Source organism: Manis pentadactyla, chromosome 19 (assembly GCF_030020395.1).
Source record: "Manis pentadactyla isolate mManPen7 chromosome 19, mManPen7.hap1, whole genome shotgun sequence".
NCBI lineage: Eukaryota > Metazoa > Chordata > Mammalia > Pholidota > Manidae > Manis > Manis pentadactyla.
In genome coordinates this window covers 16,830,288-16,856,992 of record NC_080037.1, presented here as the reverse complement: position 1 = coordinate 16,856,992, position 26,705 = coordinate 16,830,288, and the positions used below count along the sequence as shown (strand labels likewise).

Here is a 26,705-nt window from a genome sequence, read left to right as displayed (position 1 = left end):
TCTTTGAGAAGAATGTGTTTTCTTAGTTTGGGTGAAAGGGTTTATATAATGTCAGTAAATTAATTTGAATTTTGTGCGATACAAATTTTCTGTTTATACATTTTCAGATGATGTAAGCTTTCGATAATATGATAGTTATATTGAAGTGGAAACACCGTAATAGTGGGTTAGTGAGTTTCTCCATGTACTGTTGTTGATATTTGCTTTATGTATTTTGAGGCTAATTTACTGAGTGTTTACAATGATTAAACTTTTTTTTGGTAAGTTGAGTCTTTTATCATTAAATATTGACTTCCTAACAAAAGCTTATTAAGGCTTTTGTTCTTAAGTAAATTCGTCTGGTGTGAGAACTTCTTTTATAGTATATCTGGTATATCCCATTCCGTCCTTCAGTTTTCCAGCTTTTTTGGTCACTGCATTTTAGGCATGTTTCTTATTAAGAACATATAGACAGATTTTAAAAGGAAAACCAAATCTGCTTAGTTTTACTTTTAACTGACAAATTTAATCCACAAGTGTTTATTTTGATTACTGATAAATGAATTTAATTTAATTACGTAACATGTGACCCATTTAACTTATGCTCCTGTTTTTCTTCCTTGACTTTTAAAAAAATTGCTTTTTTTGGGTAATATTTTAAATTCTATTTCCTTCTCCCTCCCAGATGGTTTGGAAGTTAATTACTCCATTTCTATTAATATATTAGTTATTCTTGGTTTTTTACCTTGATACTTAATATAATCTTATCAAGTACCAATTTTTTTTTTTTTTGAGAGGGCATCTCTCATATTTATTGATCAAATGGTTGTTAACAACAAAAAAATTCTGTATAGGGGACTCAATGCACAATCATTAATCAACCCCAAGCCTAATTCTCAACAGTCTCCAATCTTCTGAAGTATAATGAACAAGTTCTTACATGGTGAACAAATTCTTACCTAGTGACTAAGTTCTTACATGGTGAACAGTGCAAGGGCAGTCATCACAGAAACTTTCGGTTTTGATCACGCATCATGAACTATAAACAGTCAGGTCAAATATGAATATTCGTTTGATTTTTATACTTGATTTATATGTGAATCCCACATTTCTCCCTTATTATTATTATTATTATTATTTTTTAAATAAAATGCTGAAGTAGTAGGTAGATGCAAGATAAAGGTAGAAAACATAGTTTAGTGTTGTAAGAGGGCAAATGTAGATGATCAGGTGTGTGCCTGTAGACTAAGTATTAATCCAAGCTAGACAAGGGCAACAAAACATCCACGGATGCAGAAGATTTCTCTCAAAATAGGGGGGGTGAGGAATTGATCCCCAATTTCTCACCTGATGGCCCCTCTGCGACTGTGCCTGTCTTAGGTTGTTCCTCCCTTGAGGAATCTTACCCGTCTCTGGCTAACCAGTCATCTTCCAGGGCTATACAGGGAAACGTAAAGTTGATCAAGTATGAATTTTTTAAACCACCAGTGAAGTCAAAATCCTAAACAATTGAAGAACCATAGACTGGACTCTATCTATAATCACCATCACAGGCTATTGCTGCCCATTACTTTAGATTGTCTTTTGCAAAATACTACAAATTACACAGTTATTATTGTCACTTAATATAAACAATGGTTGTCTGAAGTTACCTAAATTTTATCAGTTTATTGGTTCCCATTATTCTTGCATATCAGACTTTCCTTGGGAGATGATTTTTTTTTAAAACACTGTTTAAAAATTGTAATTTTTGGTAGTAAACTCAGTTTTGGAAAAACCTTAAAATGTCTTTACTTCATCTTCATACACGAAAGATGTTTTTCTAGTACATAGTTCGAGGCTGGCAATGCATTTCCACTTACTACTCTAAAGATGAGTCCAGCGTCTTGTGGTTTTATTGTTATTACTGAGAAATCTGACAAATAGTTATCATTCCTTTGTAACAACTTAACCTTTATCTCTGGATTCTTTTTGTTTTGGGTATATTATTGTACACTGCTAGGTGTGGGTTTCTTTGTATTTATTTTACTTGGTATTCACTGTGCTTTCTGCATCTGAATGTATGGATTTATCTTTCATCAGTTTGGGTAATTCTTAGCCAATATCTTCTAATATCATATTTTTTTCCAGCCCTACTATACCCTCCATCAAGATGCTGATTATGTCTTAGACTGTTTCTGTGTCTCTTAACCATGTTTCTATTTTTCCATCTCGTTGCATTTTTATGCTGTGTTGTGGCCTATTTCTTCAGATGTATCTCCATTTCTCTAGTTACCTCTTTAACAATCACATTGCTCATTTCTACAATCATAAGTTTTTTATGCAATTCTGCCTGATTTATTCTAACAGTGATCTGCTGCCCACTCATTTTATTTCTGTAGACATCTCCTCCATAGTTATTTATAAATCGGTATGAATTTCGTACAGATTATACCTCTAATCTGTATTTTATAATTTCAGGATCTGATATTCTTAGGGGTAAATATATTGGTTTTATATTAAGCATCACTGACGGCCAACTTATTATATGTTTGAGAATTTCTGATTGTTGAAATTAGGCAGGTTAGGTAGGATTTACGTTAGCTTAGTACCTAGTTGGTTCTCGGTTGGGGTTATTGTACACTCAGTACATTAGAGCTGTGTGGCTTGCTAGGGGACGTCGAACACAGTGGGTAGCATCCTAGCATGGGGAAGCCATGGTAGGTAGTGGCAGCTTCTGAGGTCAGGTATCTTGTTAAAAACTAAGTGTAAATCTCAGTCAGTAGTTCCAGTCGATATTCTGATAGCCACCTTCATCTAAATAAAAATTAGATCTTCAGAAATATCACATGCAAAATTTGAAAACAAAATGTCCAAAACAATAACCTGAAAATTCTTTCTATTAAAGAAAAAGAAAACAATCAAAACATAGATTCACTAATATAAAATGAGAAAAAAAAATGGCCCATGACTTACTGATCAGAATTAAAAGTGATTCTGAATTGCTTACCTGCTGGCTGTTTTCACAGAACAGTTTTTCTTGTGTCCTCTTTCAGCCCGGTTATCTCTCAGAAGCTGATGCTGTACAAAGTGTTAAGACAAAGTTATAGAAACAAAAATATTTTCATCGTATTCTTTTGTAAGTAGGAAAGTATTCTTGGCATCCAAGTGGACACTATTGGGTCACTTGCATTACTTCTTTTCTACCAGTTTGTCTCAAAACAAAGACTACAATTTTTGCTGAAGGACACCAATGCCATTTTTGTAAAATTCTAAGTAAGAATTGGCAATCCAGGGCTTCCTTGACCACTATAGCAGCTCATGCACAGCCTAGAGCTGGAGGCCAAAACTCAGTTCTCATCCTGATGCTCTGGTGTGGTCCTGGTTAAAGTAATGAAACCTCTTTTGCCAACAGCCTCTACCATTGCATTCAGCTGTGAGGCTTTGTCTCCGATGCTGACATAAAATATATAATTCTCTCTGTACCTACTGACCTAACATGGTGAAGAGACACACTTAAAAAATTCTTTTTCAAATAAATTATTGGCTTGGAAACATACAATTAGAAACAATATATATTTGATTGCCTCCTCAAAATGTCCCACCATTCACTTCCTTTCATACTTGCTTTGCTGTAAAATAGTCAATACTCTGTACTATGTGTTCACTCAAACTATGGCTTGTCTTATTTATGCAGGAAAATGATTATATGCAAGAATGGGATAGCAAGGAGTTGTAGAGCATATTGGAAATGAATCCTAACAAGTATAGAAATCTTATACGTAATAATACAGGATAGATCTGGGTTCTAATTCCAGCTGTGTCAGTAACTTAACAAGTAGCTAGAGTTTAATTACAGATGTAGCATTTACAAACAGTTACTTAACCCCTCCAAGTTCTACCCTCCATCTGTAAAATGGAAGTAACAATCATAGTATCTATTACTGGGGATGCTGTGAGCATTAAATAAGAAATACCATGTAAAAGGGTGTACACTATGACTAGAACACAAGAAGTGCAGAGAAAATGGTTCAAATTCTCCAACTGTGATTACAATGACTGAGCCTGCTTGTCCCTGGGGATTGCCTGACTAGTATCAATAACTTGTAATGAAATAACTGTTTTCCCCTACTTAATAACAGCATTTAGAATAACTTATTAGCAACACTGAGCCATCTTTGAGAAAGAACAGAGCATAATTAGATCACCAAGAACATGGTTAAAGCATTCATTCTTTCAGGAATGTCTTAACTAAGTAAGTATATCTTAAAATTTCTCCTAAATATCTACTTTTTTCCATGCCCGCTGCCACCATCCTGGTCCAGACCATCATTTTCTCTCACCTTTAACAACATCTCAAATGGTCTTCCTACCTCCGTCCCTCCATCCCGTCTAATCCATTCTCTACACTGCAGCCAGTAATTCTAAACTAAGATCTGGTAACATTACTCTCTTCAGATAACCCCCTGAATCCTGTACAGGCTTTCATGGCCCTTCATGATAGGATTATATTTCTGGCCTCATAATTTATTATGCTTCTTTCTATCTCCAACCTAACTTCCTTATGAATTATATATCCCAGTCGTACTGAACTTTTTAGTTTGGGGTGTGTTCTTGCTCACCTTTGGCCTTTTTCTTCAGTTATTCAGTCTGCCTACGTCTCCTAGATCCAGCACAGTGTCTGGAACATTTTTAGTGCCCAATAAATATTCGTTGAATGAATGAAGTAATGAATAAATGAGATAAAGAAATATGGAGTGAGATCAAGCATCTGATAGGGAGTTAAAGCGGTATCTCATTATAACTACTTATAGAAAATAGCAACCATTTATCTTAAATCCATTAATCTGAAAGTGTTTCAATTTAGAAACACTTTGTACCATGAAAACTAAATTGTTTCTGAAAATAAAAAGAATTAATTACTTTGGCATTTCTGAATCTAGTGCCTTTAAAAATATATATATATACTAACCAACATTTGTGACACAGATAGCTGGAGGTGACATGATAAAATCTCTCCCTCCACCTTAAATAACAGTAGTAGTTAACTTTTCTAATTTTAAGATGAAAGACAGATATGTGAACACTGTGCCTGAGGTTTGTGTTAAAACAGTTTAAAATAAAGAACTCAAAATCCCAAACATAATGTTCTGAAATAAGAAAAGGATTCTATTGTTTAGTTTTGAAAAATGCAACTATGAGAATGAAAATAAATATTAGGCTGGATCTACCCAGTCAGGACAGTTCTCAGAAAGGTTACCACCTGGATAAACTTAAATGAGATAGTACTTTCTCTGCTCTCATGTTTGAGCTCCTTCTGTTAGATTCAGAAGGGAATTTTCTTTTCTTCCTCAATTTATAGTTTTGATGGGCTTTGTATACAAAGAGAGACAAATACTGGAATTAAATAAAATGTGTCTATATTCAAAAGCCATCACAACATTATCTCACTTTATCAGGAAAACTATAAATCTGGGTGCAGCTTTGCAAATCTAAAATCGAGCACAGATGAAAAATACACACTTAGATCTCTGGGTCATGAGTCTAAGAAGTAAATATGGGAACCTGGGTCTGTTAAAGGGCAAAGGCAAAATAATTAAACCAAAATATTATTAAAATAGAGAACATGTATGTATATTCAAAAGATTCCCAATATGCTTCTCCTATGCCCCAAAGAACAAAAAAAAGGTGGCATGTGGGGGTAACGTGGGGGTGGAATCAGGTCATAAATTCACGATCAATGACACAAAAGTCCTTGAGCTCTGCTCTGATGAGCAAGCATCACTCATCAGGTTTTGAGAATTTCTTGATTCTTCTTCCTGACAACTTTTCTGTTTCATAGGACTACTATCAGTGTCACAAGTGTTTCAGGATTTGGACTCAACAACATGAACTCTGATGAATAATAAATTCTCAATATGGTGCAAAGTGCTTCTGACCTTCCTGCTTTCAGATTGAAGGACCTAGGCCAAACGGAGATACACTCCCTTATTAGTGACCTGCAGATGTATATCAAAAAAATGACTCATATAAGAATTACATTAAAATTCATAAATGCCAAATCTAGCACAATGAGAGGTTTATAAAAGGTACACAATCTTTTAAGAATTGCCGAATTAAACCAGGAAGAGAAGTGCTCCCTGTGGAGAACGGTTCTACTGTTACAGAGGGAGCTGCGAATTTCTGTGGCTGTTCATGATATTTTTACAAGAGCATGAAAAGTTTCAAATCCTTAACACAAAAGGAAGAAGCAAGGAGCAGAAATCTTATTCCACAGTAATCCTCTCTTTGCCACCTGATATTCAGCAGGCATTCACGCTCAGGAGTGTTTCCATTAGCAGCCCTAGAACTCTATGGCTTCAGGGAATGCCTCAAAAGTCCACCAAAAGCGTCAAGTCTCTTCACACTTGGTCTCAGTGTCCACACCTTAAAAGGAGAACTGAGAAATATATAAACTATGATCCGTGACTCCTTGTAAGCACAGCCAGAATGTCAAACCATTAGATGCGCAAGGAAGAAAAAAGCCTCAGAATTAAAAAAGGCAATTAAAAAAAAAAAAAAAAAGAGATGCTTCCAGATGCTTCATAAAACCATCTATCTCTCCTTCCTTCCATTTCTGAACTGATTGTCACATGTCTCTTCTGTGGCCTTTAGCGTGTCCTCTCTGTGATTTTCTCAAACATTTAACATACTGTAATTGCTGCTTTCCTGCCTCAGATTATAATCAATTCAGGGGGAAGCTATGTTGTTTCTGTAAATTTCTCTTTTTGTAAAAATAGAGTGCCTGATGGATAATAGTTATTTACAAAATGTGTGATAGAGGAAGGATAAGTATGCACGGTGGAAATGGAAATGGGGTTGAGCACTAAACAACAGAAAGAGGAACCATAAAATGGGGGAAGGTAGTGAGTGGGGGGATTTCAAAACAAGTGGGGTTAATATTGTCATTTCTTCATAAGTTGGTATGAGAAAAATAAAAGTTCATCGTGCATGCTAATAGTCAGTCATTCAACAATACGTTGAAAGATTTTATACTTTCTGGTCTAGCATTTCACCACTTGCACCTAGGTTTAACCAGTAGTTTACTGTGTTAGGTCTGAGCTGGAGATTTTTATTCTTCAAAATGAAGTATGCTGTATATTTGTTTACATAGCAAAACATACAGTTGTTCTTCATTATTCGCAGTTTCTGTATCCACAAATTTGCCTATTTGCTAAAATTTATTTGTAACACCAAAATAAAAACTTCTGGCGCTTTGCAGTCATTCCCAGACACGTGCAGAGTGGTAAAAATGTGAGACCCCTGTAGTGCATGTTCTCTGCCAAAGTCTGACACGGTGATGCTCTGTCTTCCTGCTTCAGCTCTCACAGTGTAAGTAAACAAGTGTCCTTTTTGCTGCCCAGTGTTCCTAAGTGTCAGAAGGCTGTGATGGGCCTTACAGATAAAATATGTGCATTCCATAAGCTTTGTTCAGGCGTGAGTTACAGTGCTGTTGGCCACGAGTTCAATATTAATGAATCAATGATATGCATCAGATAAATAAGGTGTCTTTAAAAGAAACACACATCAAACAAGGATATGTATTGATCAGTAAAGGAAAATTTGTGACCAGAGGCTCTCAGGGACCTAACCTTGTATTTTTCCTAGGAGCAATGTTTCAGGATTTGCCGGAAAATTTGTGACCAGAGGCTCTCAGGGACCTAACCTTGTATTTTTCCTAGGAGCAATGTTTCAGGATTTGCTACGTCAGTATTCCCACAGACATAACAGAAAGTACCTACGATCGACTTTATAGAACATGACTACTGAAAATAACAAGAATCGACTATATCATTAACAACATACCTAGTCAAGATAAAAATCTGAAATGGTGTATCAAAGATTAAGCAAAAGGCTGATTCAAAAATTGGTCAAAAGGATGTTAAAAATTTCAAGAAAAAAAAAGAATTGGCCAACTTTCTTCTATGTATATTATTATCTTTCTGTTAATTTTTAACTGGAGAAAAAATACTTGACTGGAAGCAACCAGTTATGCCATAATCTAAAGTACAGATTTATAACATCACTTCAGTATTTCTCAAATTCTAAAAGATAGAATATAAGCTATAAAAAAATGTATTTTTGGATAAACTATATATTCTGCTATGACTCACTTCTCGAAACAGAATCTTATTATAAGCATTGCATATAGAAGGATATGAACCATTTGGGAAAGCAGAGAGCCCAATTTTTACATTCTAAATAAGAACATATGTAATTTAGGCTGGTTGATTTCCAAATCTTTAGAAATACTGGTACATACTCTAATGTGAGAAGTACCTTTAAAGAGGCAAATTGCTCTCACGGAAAAAGACATTTACAAAAAAATTAAAACTGAATTCACATGATATTATGTGCATTAAGGCAAATGTGTGTTAAGAAATACAGCATAATTTATAATGAAGTATTTGGCATCTTTCTTTTTACTTAAATGGAACCAACCAAAGGATTTGTTACCCAGCTGAGGAAATAAAATATCACTAGTACAATAATGTTGCCAATTACCACTATCAACCACGACTCCCTCTTTACCTACCCTCCTACCTACCCCTCAGAAGAAACTCTGTGGACTTGAGGTTTTTCATTCCCATGTAATTAAGAAGTATTTTTTACATATCAAATTTTTGACCCGCTTAAAAAAATAACTTCTCTAATCCATAATGGAAAAAAAAAACAACCCAGCAATGAAGCAAAGCCTAAAATGTTTTATGCTTTAAAATTTATCAAAAATTTAAGCCCTACCTCACCTTAGCATGTTGCAGAGAGAAACAGTACATTCAAAGGACAAAGAAAGTAGACTATTTATTTTATATGTAAACTTAAGGGAAATGAATGTCAAGTTGTTGCTAAAGTCAACTAATCATTGTGCTGCCATGTACACTAATAAGAAATTAAAAAAAAAACCCCTCATCTAGAAATATCACATACACTTGTAAGAAACTATCGCCACCTTCTAAACTTCAAAAACAAAAATATTTTCTGGCTGGCTGATCCTATGTTTAATACAGGATCAATTTCTTAAGCACATATACTATTTTGGTACCTTAACTTTGTGGAAAACAAATATAAATGGTGAAGTCCTACAAACAAGTGAACTGCAGAGCCTTTTTGTGCAGGTGACACGTGTGACCGAGGAAGGTGGCAGTAGGGCGGAGCTCAGACGCTTACTGACATCAGTGTGCTCAGCACCCCTTTAAGATCTCCTTTCTAAATACGCTGGGATTTATATCCTTCCTCATAAAGCTGATCTATTACCTTGAAGGGAGATGCTTAGATACTGGAAAGAGACTGAGTAACTTCCTTTTTGATGAGAATGTTCCTTACCTGGCCGTGCTCTGTCCTTGCCCCAGGACTAAACCAATGGCTGCAGAGGAAAGAGAAAAGGAGTTAGCAGGGACCCAACTAGAAACACGTGCTCTCACGTGGTCAATCTACATGTGCTTTAAGAAATGTATTCCCCACCAGCAACAGAACCTTAAATATGCTTTATTTTAATGGCTATTTCATGTAATTCTAGACTTACACCAATTTTGACAGAAAATGTAAGAGTGCTTATAACCCAGTAATTTTCAATTTAATAAGCAAACTCAGAATTACATTTCCATTTAATTATGTTAACATAAACTGCTGGGACTGTATTCATTTTGTGAATCAATTCTGGTTATAAAATCTACAAATGCTATCATTTACCAGAACTTAATTACAGCACCATTACAGCAAATTATGACCTTTTGATTGTTGGAGTTTTAAAAAATATGGAAAATACAAGACTAGTGTATCCCCTGGCTACATCTCCAGGAATAACCACAGAAAGCTCTTGATGTGAATTTTGGAAATTCAGCTGAGGTCACTTTCAGCCACTCCTTCTATAGGTACAGCAACCTGGACTGTGGCTGAGAACAAGTTCAACAATGCTCAAAATACAGAAGTCACTGTACAGTTTAAGCCTTCCCTTCTTGTACTGTGACTGGCCCTACGTGTCCCCCACCCCCGCCACACACACACATTGCTTCAGCTGCTCCCTGGACTCCTAGTAGTGACCTATCTAGTCATGTTTTCAATGAAAGTGGCTGTCATTAGCTATATGTCCAGTCCTCTGGCAGTATTCTGCATAAAAACTAATTATAAACATCAAAGAGTTGAAAATCAAGAGACACTGTGGCAAATAAACCACAAAATCCCGCAATCACAGGGAATGGTAATACTGCTGTGAATGCTAGTTATTTTTTCAAGAACAGTAATACAGAGATCTGCTCTGGAGCTTTCCTTTGCTTTCACTGGGCCTTCACATCATTCTTCTACCTTGTGTACCTCCATTGCCTGTTTCCCATAGTTTTGCAGTTTATTTCAGTCTTTTCCTGAATCACTCACTGAACAGTGTTTTGAGAGTGTTTGGGAAGTACTTTGTTTGAATTGATCTTTTTCCCCCTTGTTTGTCTACTTTCTTCTTCTTGTAATTGGTTTTCAATATACCAATCTCGGGCTTATTCCTGTTCTGTGGCATGTGGTCTGTATTATTTCTCTGGAGGCTTTTAGTAGTTTCTAAGTTCACTAGCAGCGGGCCTCTTTCATTGCTGTGTTGGGTGAGGCACTTCAATGTACAGATCTGTGTCTTTCACTATGAGCCGCTCATTTGTTTTCTTTTTTTCCTCCCCTCTTCTTTTTTTCTTTCTGTACTAACAGTTAATTAAATGTTAGATCTTCTGGAGTATTTTCTATCGAAGTTTTATCTTTTCCCTCCTAAAATTTCTCTGTTGTTTTCTTAAATGATTTTGTCAATTTTAAAAATTAAATTAATTTTCTTTATTTTGAGATGATTGTAGATGTACATGCAGTTGTAAGAAATAATACAGTTCACAAGTACCTGTATGTAGTCTCCTAAAATGGCAAAATCCTGCAAAACTACAGAGTAATATCACAACTAGGCTATTGACTGTGATAGAGTCCAATACAGAATAATTCCATTACCACAGTGATCCTTCATGTTGCCTTTTTATAGCCACACCCACTTTCCTCTCCCTCTCTTCCTTCTGTACTTAACTCCTGTCAATCACCAACCTATTCTCCTTTTTTAATGACTTTGTAATTTCAAAAATATTATGCAGTAGATTTATACATTATGTCACTTTTTTGGACTGGCTTTGTAACAATCAGTATCATTCTCTGAAGAATCAACCAAGTTGCTACACATATCAAGAGTTTGTTACTTTTCATTCTGAATAGCACATAGTCCCTTGCACGGAAATGCGATGGTTTGTTTAATCATTCGCACACCGAAGGACATCTGGGCTGTATCCAGCGAAAAGGTTACCTAAACAATGATGACAAGTTTCTATTCACAGGATAAACTGACGAAGATCAATATCTTGTGGGCTTCTAAAATCTCAGATTGGTGAATTTCTCACTTTAAAAGAATTACTTTCTTGTCTGAGACATGGTATTTCAGCTTCATGTCTCACCATTTTTCAGTTTTCTGCTTTTCTAGGTCTTTCTACGGGTAAATTGTCATTTCCTTCAGAAGACCCTTCAGTTTATGTTCCTTCTGTCTGCTTAGTTAGCTGCGACTCTCTGACTGCTTTCCATCTCTGAAAGTTGGCTGAAATCTCTAATTTGCTGAGGTGTTCTTTCCTTTATTGTCATTGTGTTTATACCTTTTTCTTTCTTTCTAGTGGGATTTGGGGAGGAAGACTGAAATAAATGTTTAAAGAAGCAAAACATCAGAGAGACGGTGGTATCACTGAAACCACAAAGGGAAATGTTTTAAGAAGGGAGTGGTCATTAGTGTTAAATATCATAGAGAAATCAGCTCTGACAAAACACAGTTGGAGGGGCTGGTGGTGATCTTTTCCAGAGAAGTTTCCTGAAGCAGTGTGGGAGAAATCAGGATTACAGTATCATAGCCTCCTGCAGAGGTGGGATGTGAGGAAGTAGATGCATACAGTACAAACCATTTTTTCTGAACAGTTGAGTTTCAACGTTTGAGCATGGGGTGGGAAAGGAAGATATTGTTAGGAAACTAGAAAAAGATTTTTAAAATGTACATGATGAAAGCTTTTGGAAGAAAAAAGCTACACTCAATCAAAAACACAAGTGTAGGAATCAACATTGAATGGGAGAAAAAAAATATTTTCTTTCAGGACTAAGAAAAGGGGGAGTGAAAGAAGATATATTTGGATAAATTCATCCAAATTTGGGGACTAACAGCCTTACTTAGGAAGTTAAAGAAAAGGACAATTTCTGAGAGGGACAGGTTGTAACAAAGACCTGGTGACTTAAGATACAGCTTTTTGGGACACAGATAATGTTGTAAGCCAAGGTCACACTAAAGCATTGCTGAGGTGTATACTGAAATTTAACAGTAGAAATTTGTAATAGCAACAAATCACATCATCTTTTGATTTTATTACACAGTATTCAGCAGAAGAGCAGTAATGTGAATAACTGGTTGATCCAAGATTGAGAGTTATTATAGGGCAGTGTGGTAGGCAGAATTCTACGATGTCCCCAGGAAGCCACCCCCTTGTATAACTTCCTCTCGTCGAGCATGGGAACGACCTAGGAATATGATGGGGTAGTTACCCTTGTGACTGGGTTGTGTTACACGGCTCAGCTAGTTTTAAAGAAAGGGAGATAATGCATGGAGGGCCTAAGCTAATCAAGTGATTCCTTGAAAGGACTGGATTCTTCCTGGTGAAAGAGATTCAAAGTTTGAGACGGTTTCAATGTGAGGAAGATGTCCCACTGCTGGCTCTGAAGATGTAGTGACGTGACCTAAGGAACTGAGAGGAGCCCCTAGGAAATGAGTGATCACTGGCTCATAGCCAGCAAGAAAGCTAGGACCTCAGTCACACAATCGCAAGGAACTGAATTCTGCTAACAACTTGCATGAGCTTGGAAGTGGATTCTTTGTGACTCAAGCTCCTAAATGAGAACACAGCTGGCTGATGCCATGATTTCAGCCTAATGAGACACTGCAGAGAACCCAGCTGAGCTCTGCCTTTGTCAGACACGCGGCTTGCAAGCATTTTCCGCCAGTGTGTAGCTTATCTTTTCATCTTATGAGCAGGGTCCTTCACAAGACAAAACCTCTAATTTTGATGAATAGATTTCCTTCCTCAGTTGAACTGCTGTTGTGCCTACCTTTCTCAAAAATTAGTTGAGCATGTTTATGGGGGTGCATTTCTGGGTTCTGGATTCTGTTTCACTGAGTTACGGGTATGTATATTGCACATGGTCTGGATTATTGTAGCCAGCAGAATTGTGAGTGAGCAAATGGGTGCTCTTTTAAGTTACTAAGTTTTGGTAATTTGCTGTGTAGCATAAACAGTGAATACACACGGTGGGGACACTAAAGGCTATGTACCAAAGGCAGAGGACAAAAGGACAGGGGTGGCCACGCTGAGAGACACAGCTGAGTTCTATGTTCAGAGGGGCTGGAAGTGCTTGTCAGACTCGTTCTCCCTCTAGAATATGGGTGAAGTGTGGGCATGTCTAGAAGCTAAGCCTAACATATTATCTCATTAATACGCAACTGTCCTAGAAACAGGAATAGCCATCATCCAGGACGATGGCATAGCTCATCCTTAGCGTTCTTTCACATTCAACCACAAAAGCATTCATGGTTGGTTAACTGTAGAGTGGAAAGGAGTTAAAAAACCGTTTTTTTTTTAAAGACAATCCTTAGGTTTTTTTTTTTCTTTAATTAAAATCTCTGCAGATGAATAGTTCCACACTAATTCCTTCTCGTGGTTCCTTAATCCCTTTTCTCCACCCATATTGTTGAACTTTAAGGAACAGACACATATAGGACTTTGAGACATCAAATAATATTACATCTAGGCAAAAGGACAAAACCAACTTCAAGATTCTTAATAAGGTCTCCTGAAGTGGACTTCTGAGTTACAGCTCAAAATACACATTTTGATTTTTAAAGTTTCTATTTTTCGATTCAGAAGCATAATTTTATGTTAACAGTGGGTCTTGTATATATAATATTCTAAATCTATTCTCTCTAGTTATGGTAGCTACGAGCCATATATAGCTATTTAAATTAATATTAAAAACTCAGTTCCTCAGTTGTACTGTCCACATTTCAAGTGTTCAAGACATGTGGTTTAGCAGCTATCATAATGGGCATTGAAGACAGAAAACATTTCCATTATTGTAAAAAGTTCTATTGACACAGTCTAAATAGATTATCACTGAGAATTTGAATTAACTTTAGAAATGATAAATAATCTTCTACACTAAACATTATCCCTATGAACTATAACAGTTTTATCGAAGAGACTGGTACATATGAAGAAATATATAGCAGAAAGGGGACGGGAGAAGTAGAAATATCTGCCAAATATCTCCTGACCCAATATCCTTACCAGGGTATCAAAAATCAAGATATGGAAGTAAAAATTAGAGTGAGGACAGAGTATTAAGAAGCAGCGTATGGCTAGGTAAGAAATAGATCTTGGGGCAACTACAACTGCTGATGCCAAATGATGAAGGCACAATGTCAATGCAGAACATGGTGACAGAGTTCCCAGTGACCTTCAGTACCTAGGATGATACACAGTTTTGATACTCTCGATTCTATCTCTGTGTTGAATTCAAAACGTAGTCTATGCAGCCCTGGAAAGAAGTAGTTTCCCAAAACACTTGAAACAAGTAGTGACTGTATTCGTTACGGTCATGAACTTGGAGGGGGTCGGGCAAGTGAGGGCAGAAAGAAGCCAGTTGCACTTAAAGAATATTCTTGATATAGCAGTCAAATTTCTAAAAATTAAATCTCAACTTTTGAGTATACTTTAGACAATATATATATTCTTCATGGTGAAGTGTAACCATTTTCTACCAGAAAGCACTTATGAGATTCTGTGAACTTCAAACAGAATAAACCACTGTTTTCATGGAATATAATTTTTAACTTGCAAGAATGATGAATGCAGACTATGGTCATTTATACTCAGCCATCTGGAAGACATTTTCTTAAAAACTAAATAATTTGAGCCTCTAAATTTAAGGAAAACTATTTGTGACTAATAAGGAAGGTTGAGCTTCAAACAAAAATGAGACTTAGACTTCTAGAAAACTTTTAAGTGCCACCATGAACTTGACAATTTTCTAATAAAGTCTATTGTAATATTAATAAATGTGACTCTTTCCAAATGGCCATTGAATGATTTACTAAATCATGATGTGTAAGTGATCCATTCAGATTTCAAGATAGACCTAGATTTTAATGTAACAGAGCAAAAAAAGCTCATTGATATTTTTTCAGATTACACATTATACCTTTGAGAAACTACCAATTTTGATCTAGCATCACACAATATCCATGATGATCTGAAAAGGCTACTAAAGGACTCCTCTCTTTTCTAACTACCTATCTGTGTGAGGCTGGATTTTCTTTATATGCTTCCCCCAAAACAACATTTCACCACAGATAAAAAGCAGAAGCAGCAACGAGAATCTAGCTGTCATTAAGCCAGAACATTAAAGTGATTTGCAAAAACACCACCATGTTCTCACTATTTCATTGGGAAAAAAGCTATTTTTCATAAAAATTTGCTATTTGTGTTAACATGTAATGGGCTTACTCTATTTTTTATTGAATACATAAATACTTCCAATATTCTTTTACTACAAACCGTCTTCATTTAGTGACCTCTACCTTTACTCCTGGCATCACCAACTCCCCAATGGACACCTACACTCACCTCAGGTACCTTTCTCGTATTCAAAGTAGGAGCAAGTCCATTATCTCACAAGCATCTCTTAAATCCATCCACTTCTCAACATCTCAGGTAACACTTTAGTCCAAGCTATTCAATCCTACCCGGAAAGTTACAACCTTCCTTGTACCTGTTCACTTTAATCCATTTATCATACTGCAGAGCTAGAGTGATCATTTCAAAGTTCAGGTCTCAATATTTATTCACATGCTTCCTCAAGCAAATAAACAAACAAATAAATCAGTAAGTAAAAGCAAACCAAAGTCTTAAGGCTTTCCACTACTCTGGAGAGAAAGCATCCCTAACGTAGCTTACCAGGCTTAGCGTTACCTGGTCTTGGCCTGCCTTCCCCCAGTCTTATCCCATACTCCACGCTCCTCCTCCTGTTCTGTCTCACTCGCTTAGCATTCTTTTAGTTTTCTTCAACATTGAGAGGGTTATTCTCTCTGCTAGAAGGGCTCTTCCTGCCACCATTCACATCATTCTTAGATTGCATCCCAAGCTTGTTATCCTTAACAAAGCCTTCCCTATCTCCATGTCTAGTTCTAAGTCCTAGACATAAGATACTTAGTTCAGTATATAATACTGCATATATGTGTCCATATATAATAATACATTCATGTGTGTGCTTACTGATTACTATTTTCTCTATTAGGTTGTGCCTAGAACAACGATGATATCTGACTTGTTCATTATTGTATACTCGGCACCTGGCACATAGTAGGACCTCATAAATATTTTCTGAATGAATAGACAAATGAATGCCTTGAGATACAGGACAGAGTTTTATCAATTACAGCCATTCTATTATTCTACGTGAAGGTAGGATAAGAGTACTGGGCTAGGTGGTCTTTAAAATTCTTTCAGGTTCTCCTGTTCCATGGACCAGATGACCAGGATGTAAAGATATTCCTCATTCATTACCTTTTCTATGAAACAAAAAGTTAATTCCAAAACAATGCTCAACAGGCCCTTTAAAAAATTTCATTTCTTTTATTAAACTACAAATGTAAATCTAAGAAGTTCAACCTGGTATGGTCACTAAACATGGGTTTTAGAATCAGAAAGATTAAGTTTGGATACAGGCTCTGTCACTTCCTAGCTAGGCAAACTCTGATAAAACACTTTTATTTTCTGAGTCTTGGTGCAAAACTGTGATTTATAAGAAAAATGTATTTGTCATACACATTTGGTCTTTTTCCACGGTTCCAGACTCACAGCTTCCAAAAAACCCTTGGAATTTCTTAAGTGATGAAAGTAACAAAGGTATATGTTATGCTAATGAGGTGACTTTTGGACCCTATGTAGGGATGGGAGCTGGTTGCCAGGGGAACCAACGACATTGTTAGAGAGTCAGAACTTTCAGTACCAGCCCCTGACCTCCAGAAGGAGATGGGCTGGGAGTTTAATCAATCCCAGTGGCCAGTGATTTAATCAGTTAGGCCTATGTAATGAGGCCTACATAAAAACCCAATGGGTAAGGTTTGGAGAGTTTCTGGGTTGGTGAACAGGTGAGGATGAATGCAAATAAATGGCATGCCTGGAGAGGGCTTGGAAGCTCTGTGCCTCTTCTCCATGCCTTGACCTATGCATCTCTTCTGTCCGTCTGTTCTTGAATTCTATCTGTTTACAATAAACTAACAATCTAGTAAGCAAAATGTTTCTCTAGTTCTGTAAGCAAATTAAGCCCCCCAAGAGGGGGACGTGAGAACCTGATTTATAAGTTGGTCAGAAGTACAGGTAAAAACTAAGCTTGTGATTGCATCCTTAGTTGGAGGGAGCTGTTGGGACCTTCCATTTGTAGCTGGTGGGTCAGAAGCCTGGGTGACAGTCTGGGCTTGTGAATGGCCTCTGAGGAGGGATGGGCAGTCTTGCTGGCCTAAACCCTTGCCCTGTGGAATCTGATGCCATCTTTAGGTAGACAGTGTCGGAACTGAGTTAGTTGAGCTGTAGAACACCCAGCCAGTGTTGCAGAGACTAGCTGGTTGTGTTTGGGGAAACCTCTACACATTTGATGATCACAAGTGTTATAAATGAGGTATTCTGTGTGAGTAGCAAAGGACACACATGGAGAAGAAAAAACCTTAGTTTTCCTTTTACCTTTGGTTTCTTCCTTATCTATAGAATAAATTCCACTTCTGCTATAGTATTGGGAAGCTTAAACTAGACTAAGATTCTGGCACATATTAGGTATTTAAATATATATATATTTTCCCACACAGTACACAATGGAATATATAAATATGTGAACTTTTATTCTGTGAATTTTTCAATAATACCTATTTATTCCTAAATGTCAATGGAGATACCAATGCTCTTGGGTAATATTCACAGAATTCCCCAACAGGTGTAGTATGTTATCAAATACATAAAAGATATTTCATACATTTGTTCCTTTAATTGACTTTTAGTTGAATAGAATACAGTGTGTAACTTTAAAAAGTCAAATTATCTCTAAAATGGAATCTAATATTGCTATGCCTGCTTCAGGGGGACAATAAAAACATTGAAGAGAGTGCCACATATGAAAATACTCTGAAAAATGAAATATTCTATCCAAATAAAGCAATATCATCATCTTGAAATGTTTTATACTTGGTTTAATAATCTGTTTGTATTTTACATAAGTACTTTGTAAAAATGTCTTTTGTGAGAAAGGATTGCTATTATCTTCATTCTATAACTACAAATTAAGACGCATGAAAGCTAATGACTTACCCAAGGGGATCATAGTAAATCACAGCAGGATTTGATCCAGTATATCTTATTTATCTAAATCTAAAGTTAAAGCCACTTTTACTATAAAGCAATAGATACTACATTTCAAAGTGTGCAAAGTATTCCCAATAAACATAATCTTTGATCTAGGCAAATCTTGCTTTAAGCAAACTAAATATTTACACAAAAGATAAAATAAAGGGTATATTTTTATATTTGCTTTATAAAGGAATTCATCATAGGATTATAAATAATTAACCATGTATATTTAAAATAAGTTTTGATTGAGTATAATTCCTCAGGTAAATATCCTATACGTTAAAATTATATGAAAACAAATATAAATTTCAACTTAAAAATCAATTAATAAATCATATTACTGATATATATACATACATAATAAATACATACACAAGTATCTCATAAATGATTGGAAAAAATTAGGAAAAAAATCCTGGAGCTATTTATGTTCAGCACCTAAAGGGAGGTGGAGTGAGTAAAAAGTAAACACATTTGATGCCTAAATATTTTTAAAAAATAGTCATGCCAGTTTTGTTCTACATTTTAATATTTGCATTTTCATAAAGTCAAGAGATTAAATGAGAATTTTGAAACTTAACATAAAATTAAATATTAATTTCTCTGCTTTAGTTGCATTGAGATTTTTGTCATTTTTTGTATACTTCTCAATAGTTATATTAATGAATATTTCATTTATCTGGGCTAAATATTTTTTGTTAAAAGAAGCCTACTATATATTAACAATTGGACTTTAAATATAGTAGTACATTTTCAAGGGAAATAATTATTAGATGATATATAAAATGATTAGTACATAGGTGTTCTTTTATTAAAATAATCATATTTTCATAATTATGACACCCTGCAAGGCTTCTCAATATCTGTACAGAGGACAGATTTATCTTTGAAACTAAGACTCCATATTCTGACATGTGTGCAGCAAAGGTGATTATTCACACATTTCCTCTTTATAGTTGAAATTATTGCAAAATACAGGTTTTACAGAAACCATCCAAACATTTATTGACATACCTCCAGTATTCCCATGTACTGAGCTGAAAATTTTCGGGGAGGCAAGCTTTTCCAGGGTGGGCACCATGCTAGGAATTGTTCTATTAACTCTAAAGACATCATTGTCCATTCTCAACTTCAGCAGTCCTATTTTTTTGATTAGTTATTTCTAGGTTGCCCTAAACTAAACTTTGTAAACCATGCAACCATCTAACCATATGGCTTCAAAAATGAAATCCATAAATCTTACTGTGTTTGGGCCTGTAAGAGATAATTCCTCCTATTTACTAAAATCTATTTTTAAGCTGGAATTCTATGAAGTAAAATCATTTTAAGTATCCCTATATCATGGTTTTTGGAGTGAACTTCTAAAGCAAAAAGAAAGAAAAAATTAGAGGAATCACAATTAACTGAATAAAAATAGCAGTTGCTTACTAGGAGTTTCTAGGTTACTAAAATCAGCAGTTTCTAAATATTTAGTAATTTATTCACTGTTTCTAAGCATTCTTACAGGTTTCATGGTTCCAGCTCTGAGGTAACTGCAGTCAGGATTACACAAACCGCTATTGATCTGTGTCTCCCCCATACACTTGTGCAAGAATCAAGGAGTGGGTACGTCTTTTTCATCACTAGCCAGGAGTGGAACCCGACAACCTTGACTCCAGAGCCTATGATTTGATGTGTATGGCACTGTGTTATGTATTGTAGGAAACTTAAAGAACAAGACAAAGTCTACCACGGCAATTTCATGGTCCATTTAGGGGAATGAAGCATGTATATAATAACTATGTTCTAGAAAATAATGTGATAAATACTATAATCAAATAGAAATAAAAATGTAAAGGGAGAATATAGAAGGCATAGAGAACTGCTGGTAGGAGTTTTGGTAGAAAATACAAAGATTCCTTAAAGAAGGTTGTGGCAGGTACCGCTGTGGCCTCCTCAACAGCTCTGGAACTGCTTACTTCCAGACTTCTAGTTACGTCAGTAAATTAAAACACTATTTGTTTAAATCATTTCTTTTTCCTGAAAGCACTTCTATACAACATTCATGTTCAACAATTTTTGAGTAGACGTTGTCTGAACAGTTATGAAAATATCTTCCTCATATATTTTTACATAGGCATCTAAAATTTTTCACCATAGATTTAAATATTTGCAAAGTATTATTTTCTGTCAATTTTATATATTGATATTTTAAAATAAAACCATTATACACACCATTTAAAAAATACATGTACTGGAATCCAAATATCTCTGTGATTTTGTATCTACCATCAATGTATTTATACAAAAAAAAAAAACAAATGAAAAGCACTTCTTTAAAAGTTGAAAATTTTATACAGTTTGTTTTTCTCCTTGAACTCCCTGAATTTCCAATTCACTGCCTCACAGAAGTTTACTCTAACGTAATTTGTTTTTAATGTTTAAAAATCCTTTTTTTACTAACCCAATTACATTCCTCTGCAACAAAAATGTCTTTATACATCTATTATATATATATATATATCCATAATTTTCTTAAATTTCTGTGACTATAAAAAAATATTCTGAAAGGATTCAAATTATTTAGTCATGATGATAACAAACATCTGTTGATGATAATCAGTTAAGATCTAAATCGGTTATCATTAGTATTCAATTAATGAAACCAACAAATATATTTTGTTAATACTAAACATAAATACATCAAATTTTATTAGAATGGTATCATTAGTAACCTTTTCCTCCAAATTAGTTCATCACCTTTAGCATCAATTCCATTTATATTTTTAATTTTTATCAGTTTGACTGTCAGAAATCTTGTTCACAGAAATTGATAGATTGAAATAAAAGGAATTTGATTAGGGCAGTCACTTGATTATTGAGCTCCTCCAGTTTTATGCCAAAAATCACACAATGATTTCTAGATTAAGAAGTATTTTTTAATAATCTACTAGTTGCCGAAAAACAAAGAATTATAAGTTACCTAATTTGCAAAAGGTTTCTGACTTAATCATTAGATTCAATCTGTCAACAACAATATCAGCACAATCATTTGCAATGTCTCCCTATGTGGAACCGAAGAGGATTTGATTTTACATACAGAACAATGTGCCAAAGTGATTAGATTAGAGGGAGCATCTTTTTTTCCTAAAGTGAAAGAAAGGCAATTGTGAAAAGCAAGAATCAGCAAAATAACCAGGGCTAATCATTTTCAGAGAAGAAGATATTTATGTGGAAACAAGGGAGTTGGAAATGGACTCCCTTGGAACTACTGGTGACCATGATTCTCTTGTAAGTCATTTGCATATCCTAAAGGCATGAATATCTTGGTTCTTCTACTATGAGCTGCTGAATGTGGTCGCTGGAGTCAGTTTCCTGTATGTGACTTTATAACAGGGAGCAGGTGGAGTGAAAGAAGAGCAACAGGCAGTATGGACTCACATACCTGGGCTAGGAAGTTGGGGAAGGAAGTCAACTATGTCTGGACATACCTTGATCATTGGCCATTACCTTCTGTTAAACACTGACCATTTAACCTTCTGTTAAAGGAAAGGTTAGGAAAATTTCAGATATTGGATTTTCTCCCTAGGACAATGAAAGAGACGAATCAAAGCACAATGTGATTAGTCCCCAGAAGGGTGTTACCCTTAGGAAGCACAACTGGGACTGTGTGTGTGTGTGTGTGTGTGTGTGTGTAGTATGTCTGTACAAAGTGTGCCTGGGTAGTTACTTATCTGTGTAAAATAAAATTCTAGTAATGCTGCATCCTATGGAGAGGCTTACAAGAAACTTGCAGAGAGGCCTACGAGACATCTTCCTCATTTGCCCTAGCTAGGTAAGGGGCAAGCCTGAAGAGAGGGGTGAAAATAGATTTGCTACAAGAGGTACTCTCAGCCTCCTTCAGTATAATTTAATTTTAATAAAATTTAAATTTAAATTTAAATGAAAAACTTATAACTAGGGAATGCAGGTTGGAAAACCAAGTTTAGAACCCCTAAATGGAAGCAGGGAGTGGCGTGGAGGCTACACTTAACAGGGGATATGACTAATGTGATTAGGGCTCTGGTCTAGACCTTCCTCAAAGTACCTCTCTGTAGGGATAAAATGGGTGAACTTGCTGACAAAGGTTTCTTAAAGACTGGTATTTACACTCACTGTTTCAAATGGCCTCAGGGCAGAAGCCTTTAAGCTAAAAGCTATAAGAATATAGGAAGAACACCAAGGCCACATCATTTCTAAGCATGGAATTACAAACACAAATGCAACAGAAACCTAAATTTTTTTAAGGAACCCTAATGTCTAGAGAAACAAACAACTCATTACCAATGTCTATGACTTTAAACTCCCTCTGACTTTCACCAACAAGAAACAGGCTGCTAGGGATGAATATGGTGACATAGGAGGTTCCTCTTTATACAGAGTCCACAGCTCTACATGGAAGAATTCCATCTGATAGAAATCCACAAACTAGCTGACTCCTAAACATTGGGCAAATGAGAGAACATGCACATTAAAATGGTAGGAAAGACTGAGATACTCTCACCATAAACTCTACCCTTGGCACAGCACCGTGCACTCAGAAGACAGCTCCTAACTCCCAGCCTCTTCCTCAGCAGGAAGGAGTTTGGAACACACAGAGTCCTAAATTTTAAGACTCCTACCTCCTACCCAAAGAACAGGCCCTTAAAACACCTAGGTCTGAGAGCCAACAGTGCTTATGTCCATGAGACCCACAGAACTATAACAAAGGAGCATGTGAGAAGTTGTGCCGCAAAACACTTTTAAGAGGGAAGTTTACAGTGGTAAAAGCCTACTTAAAGCAAAACAGAAAGATCTCAAATAAACCACCTAACATTATACCTCAAAGAATTAGGACTAGAAGAACAAACTAAACCCAAAGCTAGTAGAAAGAAGGAAATATAGATTAGAATGGAATAAATGAAATAGAGGAAAGACAAAAGAAAATATGAATGAAGCTAAAAGCTGGATTTTTGCAAAGATAAACAAAATTGACAAAGCTTTGGCTAAAGTAAGAAAAAAGGAGTCAAATAAAATCAGAAATAAGAGAGGAGACTTCACAGCTGATACCATATAAATACTAAGGTTCATAATCACATGCCAACAAATTGGATAACAGAATAAACAGATAAATTCCATAATATATAATCTACCTGTCCATTTGAATCATAAATAGAAAATTCAAACACACCAATTACTAATGAGATCAAATTAGTAATCAAAAGCCTCTAAGGAAAGAAAACTCCAGAACTAGATCACTTCACTGGTGAATTCTACCATACATTTAAAGAAGAATTAAGAGACAACCATAGCAGTACACAGAGGTCCACAGAGAAAGTGCCAGGGCAAGTGAGAGTCAGACAGACACTGGGCAACTTTAGGCTGTGCTGATGAAAATAATTTAACATGGGTGAAGGAGATTTTAGGAAGCCGAGAGGAAAAATGTCATCATACACATTTTTTGTGCAAACTTGTAGGAAGAGCACAAGAAGCAGCACCCACATGCTTCAATTAACTTCTCCAAGTTTTCTAAGGAAAAAACTCAAAGAGTTGGAGGACCATGTCTGCTAAAGATAAAGGAAAATTTGAAGACATGGTATAGGTGGACAAGAGCCATTATGGAAAAGAAATGAAAACTTTTGTCTCTCCTAAATGGGAAATGAGAAAGAAGTTCAGAGATCCTAGTGCACCCAAGAGATCTCTGGAATTATTCTCGTTTTCTTCTGAGTATCACCCCCAAATCTAAGACATCATGACCTAGTTATTGGTGGTGCTGCCCAGAAATGGGGAGAGATGTGGAATGACACTGCTGTAGATGAGAAGCGTTTTATTAAGGAAGACTGCTGAGCTGAAGGAAAGTCAAAAGGAGGTTGCTCATACTGAGCTAAAGGACAGCCTGTGTGAGCAAAAGGGGGGTTGTTAAGGCTTAAAAGAGCAATGAAAAGAAGGAAAAGGAGGAGGATGAAGAGGATGAGGAGGAGGAGGAAGATGAAGGTGAAGAAAATAATGAAGATGATAAATAGTTGGTTCTAGCACAGTTTTTTCTTGTCTATAAAGCATTTAGATCCCTGTACACAATTCAGTTCTTTTCAAGATAAAGACTGAAATGCAAAACTGTTTAATGTTTGTTTTTAAACTGTACAGTATCTATTTTTGTGTAGTTAACAAATTACCAAATGTGTCTCTCAAAAGCCCTGCCCTGGTGGTCTTTTCAATAGCCATTAACCTTGTTTAAGTTCAGTATGGAGGCTATAAATTGGCATGGAGATTTAAAGCCGGTTCCTGCTGGTGCACAGCACAAATCAGTTACATATGTGGCTGGTAGTTTTCCATTATCGGTTGTCACTGATGCAGCTTATAAGAAATAATTGTTCTATTAACTGAATACCATGCCGTAATTGCAAAATAAAAAAGAAAATAGATGCAGCTGTTTTGTTGATGCTCTAATGCTTCTAAATAAATACAATTTTTTTCAGTTAAGAAAAAATAGAATTCATATCCTTCTAAATAGTCTTAATACTCAAACTCTTCCAAAACATAAAAGGTAACACTTCAAACTTGTTTGATGAGGCCAGCAATGTATATGGTATCAAAGCCAGACAAGCACACAGGCCAATATCCCTGATAAACATAGATTCAAAAATCTTCAACAAAATATTAGTAAAACCAAATTCAACATTACATTAAAATAATCAGACACCATGATCAAGTGGGCTTTATTCCAGAGATGCAAAGATGGTGTAACACCTGCAAATCAGTAAATGTGATACAGCAAATTAACAAAATCAAGGATAAAAATCATAAGATCATCTCAATAGATGAAGAAAAAGCACTTGACAAAATTCAACATCTTTCATGATGAACTCTCTCAACAAAGTGTATAGAGAAGGGATGTACCTAACAAAGTAAAAGCTATATATGGCAAGTCCATTGCTAACATCATACTCTATGATGAAGAGCTGAAAGCTTTTCTTCTGAGATCAGAACAAGGCAATGATGTCCACTCTTGCTACTCCTATTTAACTTAGTATTGGAAATCCTATCCTGAGCAATTAGGCAAGAAAATTATAAAAGGCATCCAAATTGGAAAGGAAGAAATAAAATTGAATCTGTTTGCAGATGACTTGATATTATATTTAGATACCCTAAAGATTCCCCAAACCTGTTAGAACTAATAAATGAAATAAGTAACTTGCAGATACAAAAATCGATATACATAAATTAGTTATGTTACTATACACTAACAACAAACTATAAGAGAAATGATAAAAACAATTCCATATAAAACAGCATCCAAAAGAATAAAATGCATCAAAGTAAATTTAACCAAGAAGGTGAAATACCTGTATCTGAAAACAATAAAACATTGGTAAAAGAAATGGAAGATACAAATAAATGCAAAGATATTCATGTTCATGGACTGGAAAAATTAATAATGCTAAAATGTCAACACTACCCACAGGTTCAGTGCAATCATTTTGAAAATTCCAATGGTATTTTTCACAGAAGTAAGAAAAAACCCTAAAATTTGTGTGGAACCACAAAAATAAACTAAGTAGCTGAAGCAATCTTGATGAAGAATGAAGCTTAAGGCTTACTAATTCTGATTTCAAAGCTATAGTATCAAAATAGTATGTTATTGGTTAAAAACAGACACATACATTGGTAGAAGAGAACAGAGAGCCCCAAAATAAACCCATTCATATATGGTCAGTTAATGTTTGACAAAGAAGCCAAGAGTATACAATGGGGAAAAGATAATCTTTTCAATAAGTGACGTTGGGAAAACTGTGCAGCCACATGCAAAAAAATGAAATTAGATCCCTATTTTACACAGTACATAAATAATCAACTAAAAATGGATTAAAGATGTGAACATAAGACTTGAAATCCTAACACTCCTAAAAGAAAAAATGGGGTAAGTTCCTAGACATTGGTGCTGGCAATGGTTTTTTTGGATTTGCACCAAAAGCAAAAGCAATGAAAACAACAAGTAAGACTACATGTAACTAAAATATTTCGTGTCCAGCAAAGGAAACCATAAACAAAATGAAAAAGCAGTGGAGAAAATATTTGCAAAGCACATATCTGATAAGGGACTAATACCCAGCATATATAGGGAACTCATACAACTCAACAGAAAAAAATCCAAATAACTGAAGTGAAGAAATGGGCAAAGGATCAGAAGAGACATTTTCCCAAAGAAGACATAAAGATGGCCAAGAG

The 26,705-nt window shown here is 35.5% G+C and overlaps 1 protein-coding gene and 1 pseudogene across 2 annotated transcripts in view; one reads left to right on the top strand and one right to left on the bottom strand.

Annotated features, from left to right (window-relative positions):
- GPATCH2 (G-patch domain containing 2) overlaps nt 1–26,705 on the bottom strand; it is a 180,755-nt gene that overhangs the window by 39,329 nt on the left and 114,721 nt on the right. For both annotated transcript variants that reach the window (XM_036931814.2, XM_036931820.2), the window contains 2 exons: nt 9,322–9,361; nt 2,969–3,039 (listed from right to left, as the gene is read on the bottom strand). In XM_036931814.2, coding sequence (XP_036787709.2) covers nt 2,969–3,039; nt 9,322–9,361 — 111 coding nt within the window. The remainder of the gene's footprint in view (nt 1–2,968; nt 3,040–9,321; nt 9,362–26,705) is intronic.
- Nucleotides 23,513–25,941, top strand: LOC130681713 (putative high mobility group protein B1-like 1; annotated as a pseudogene).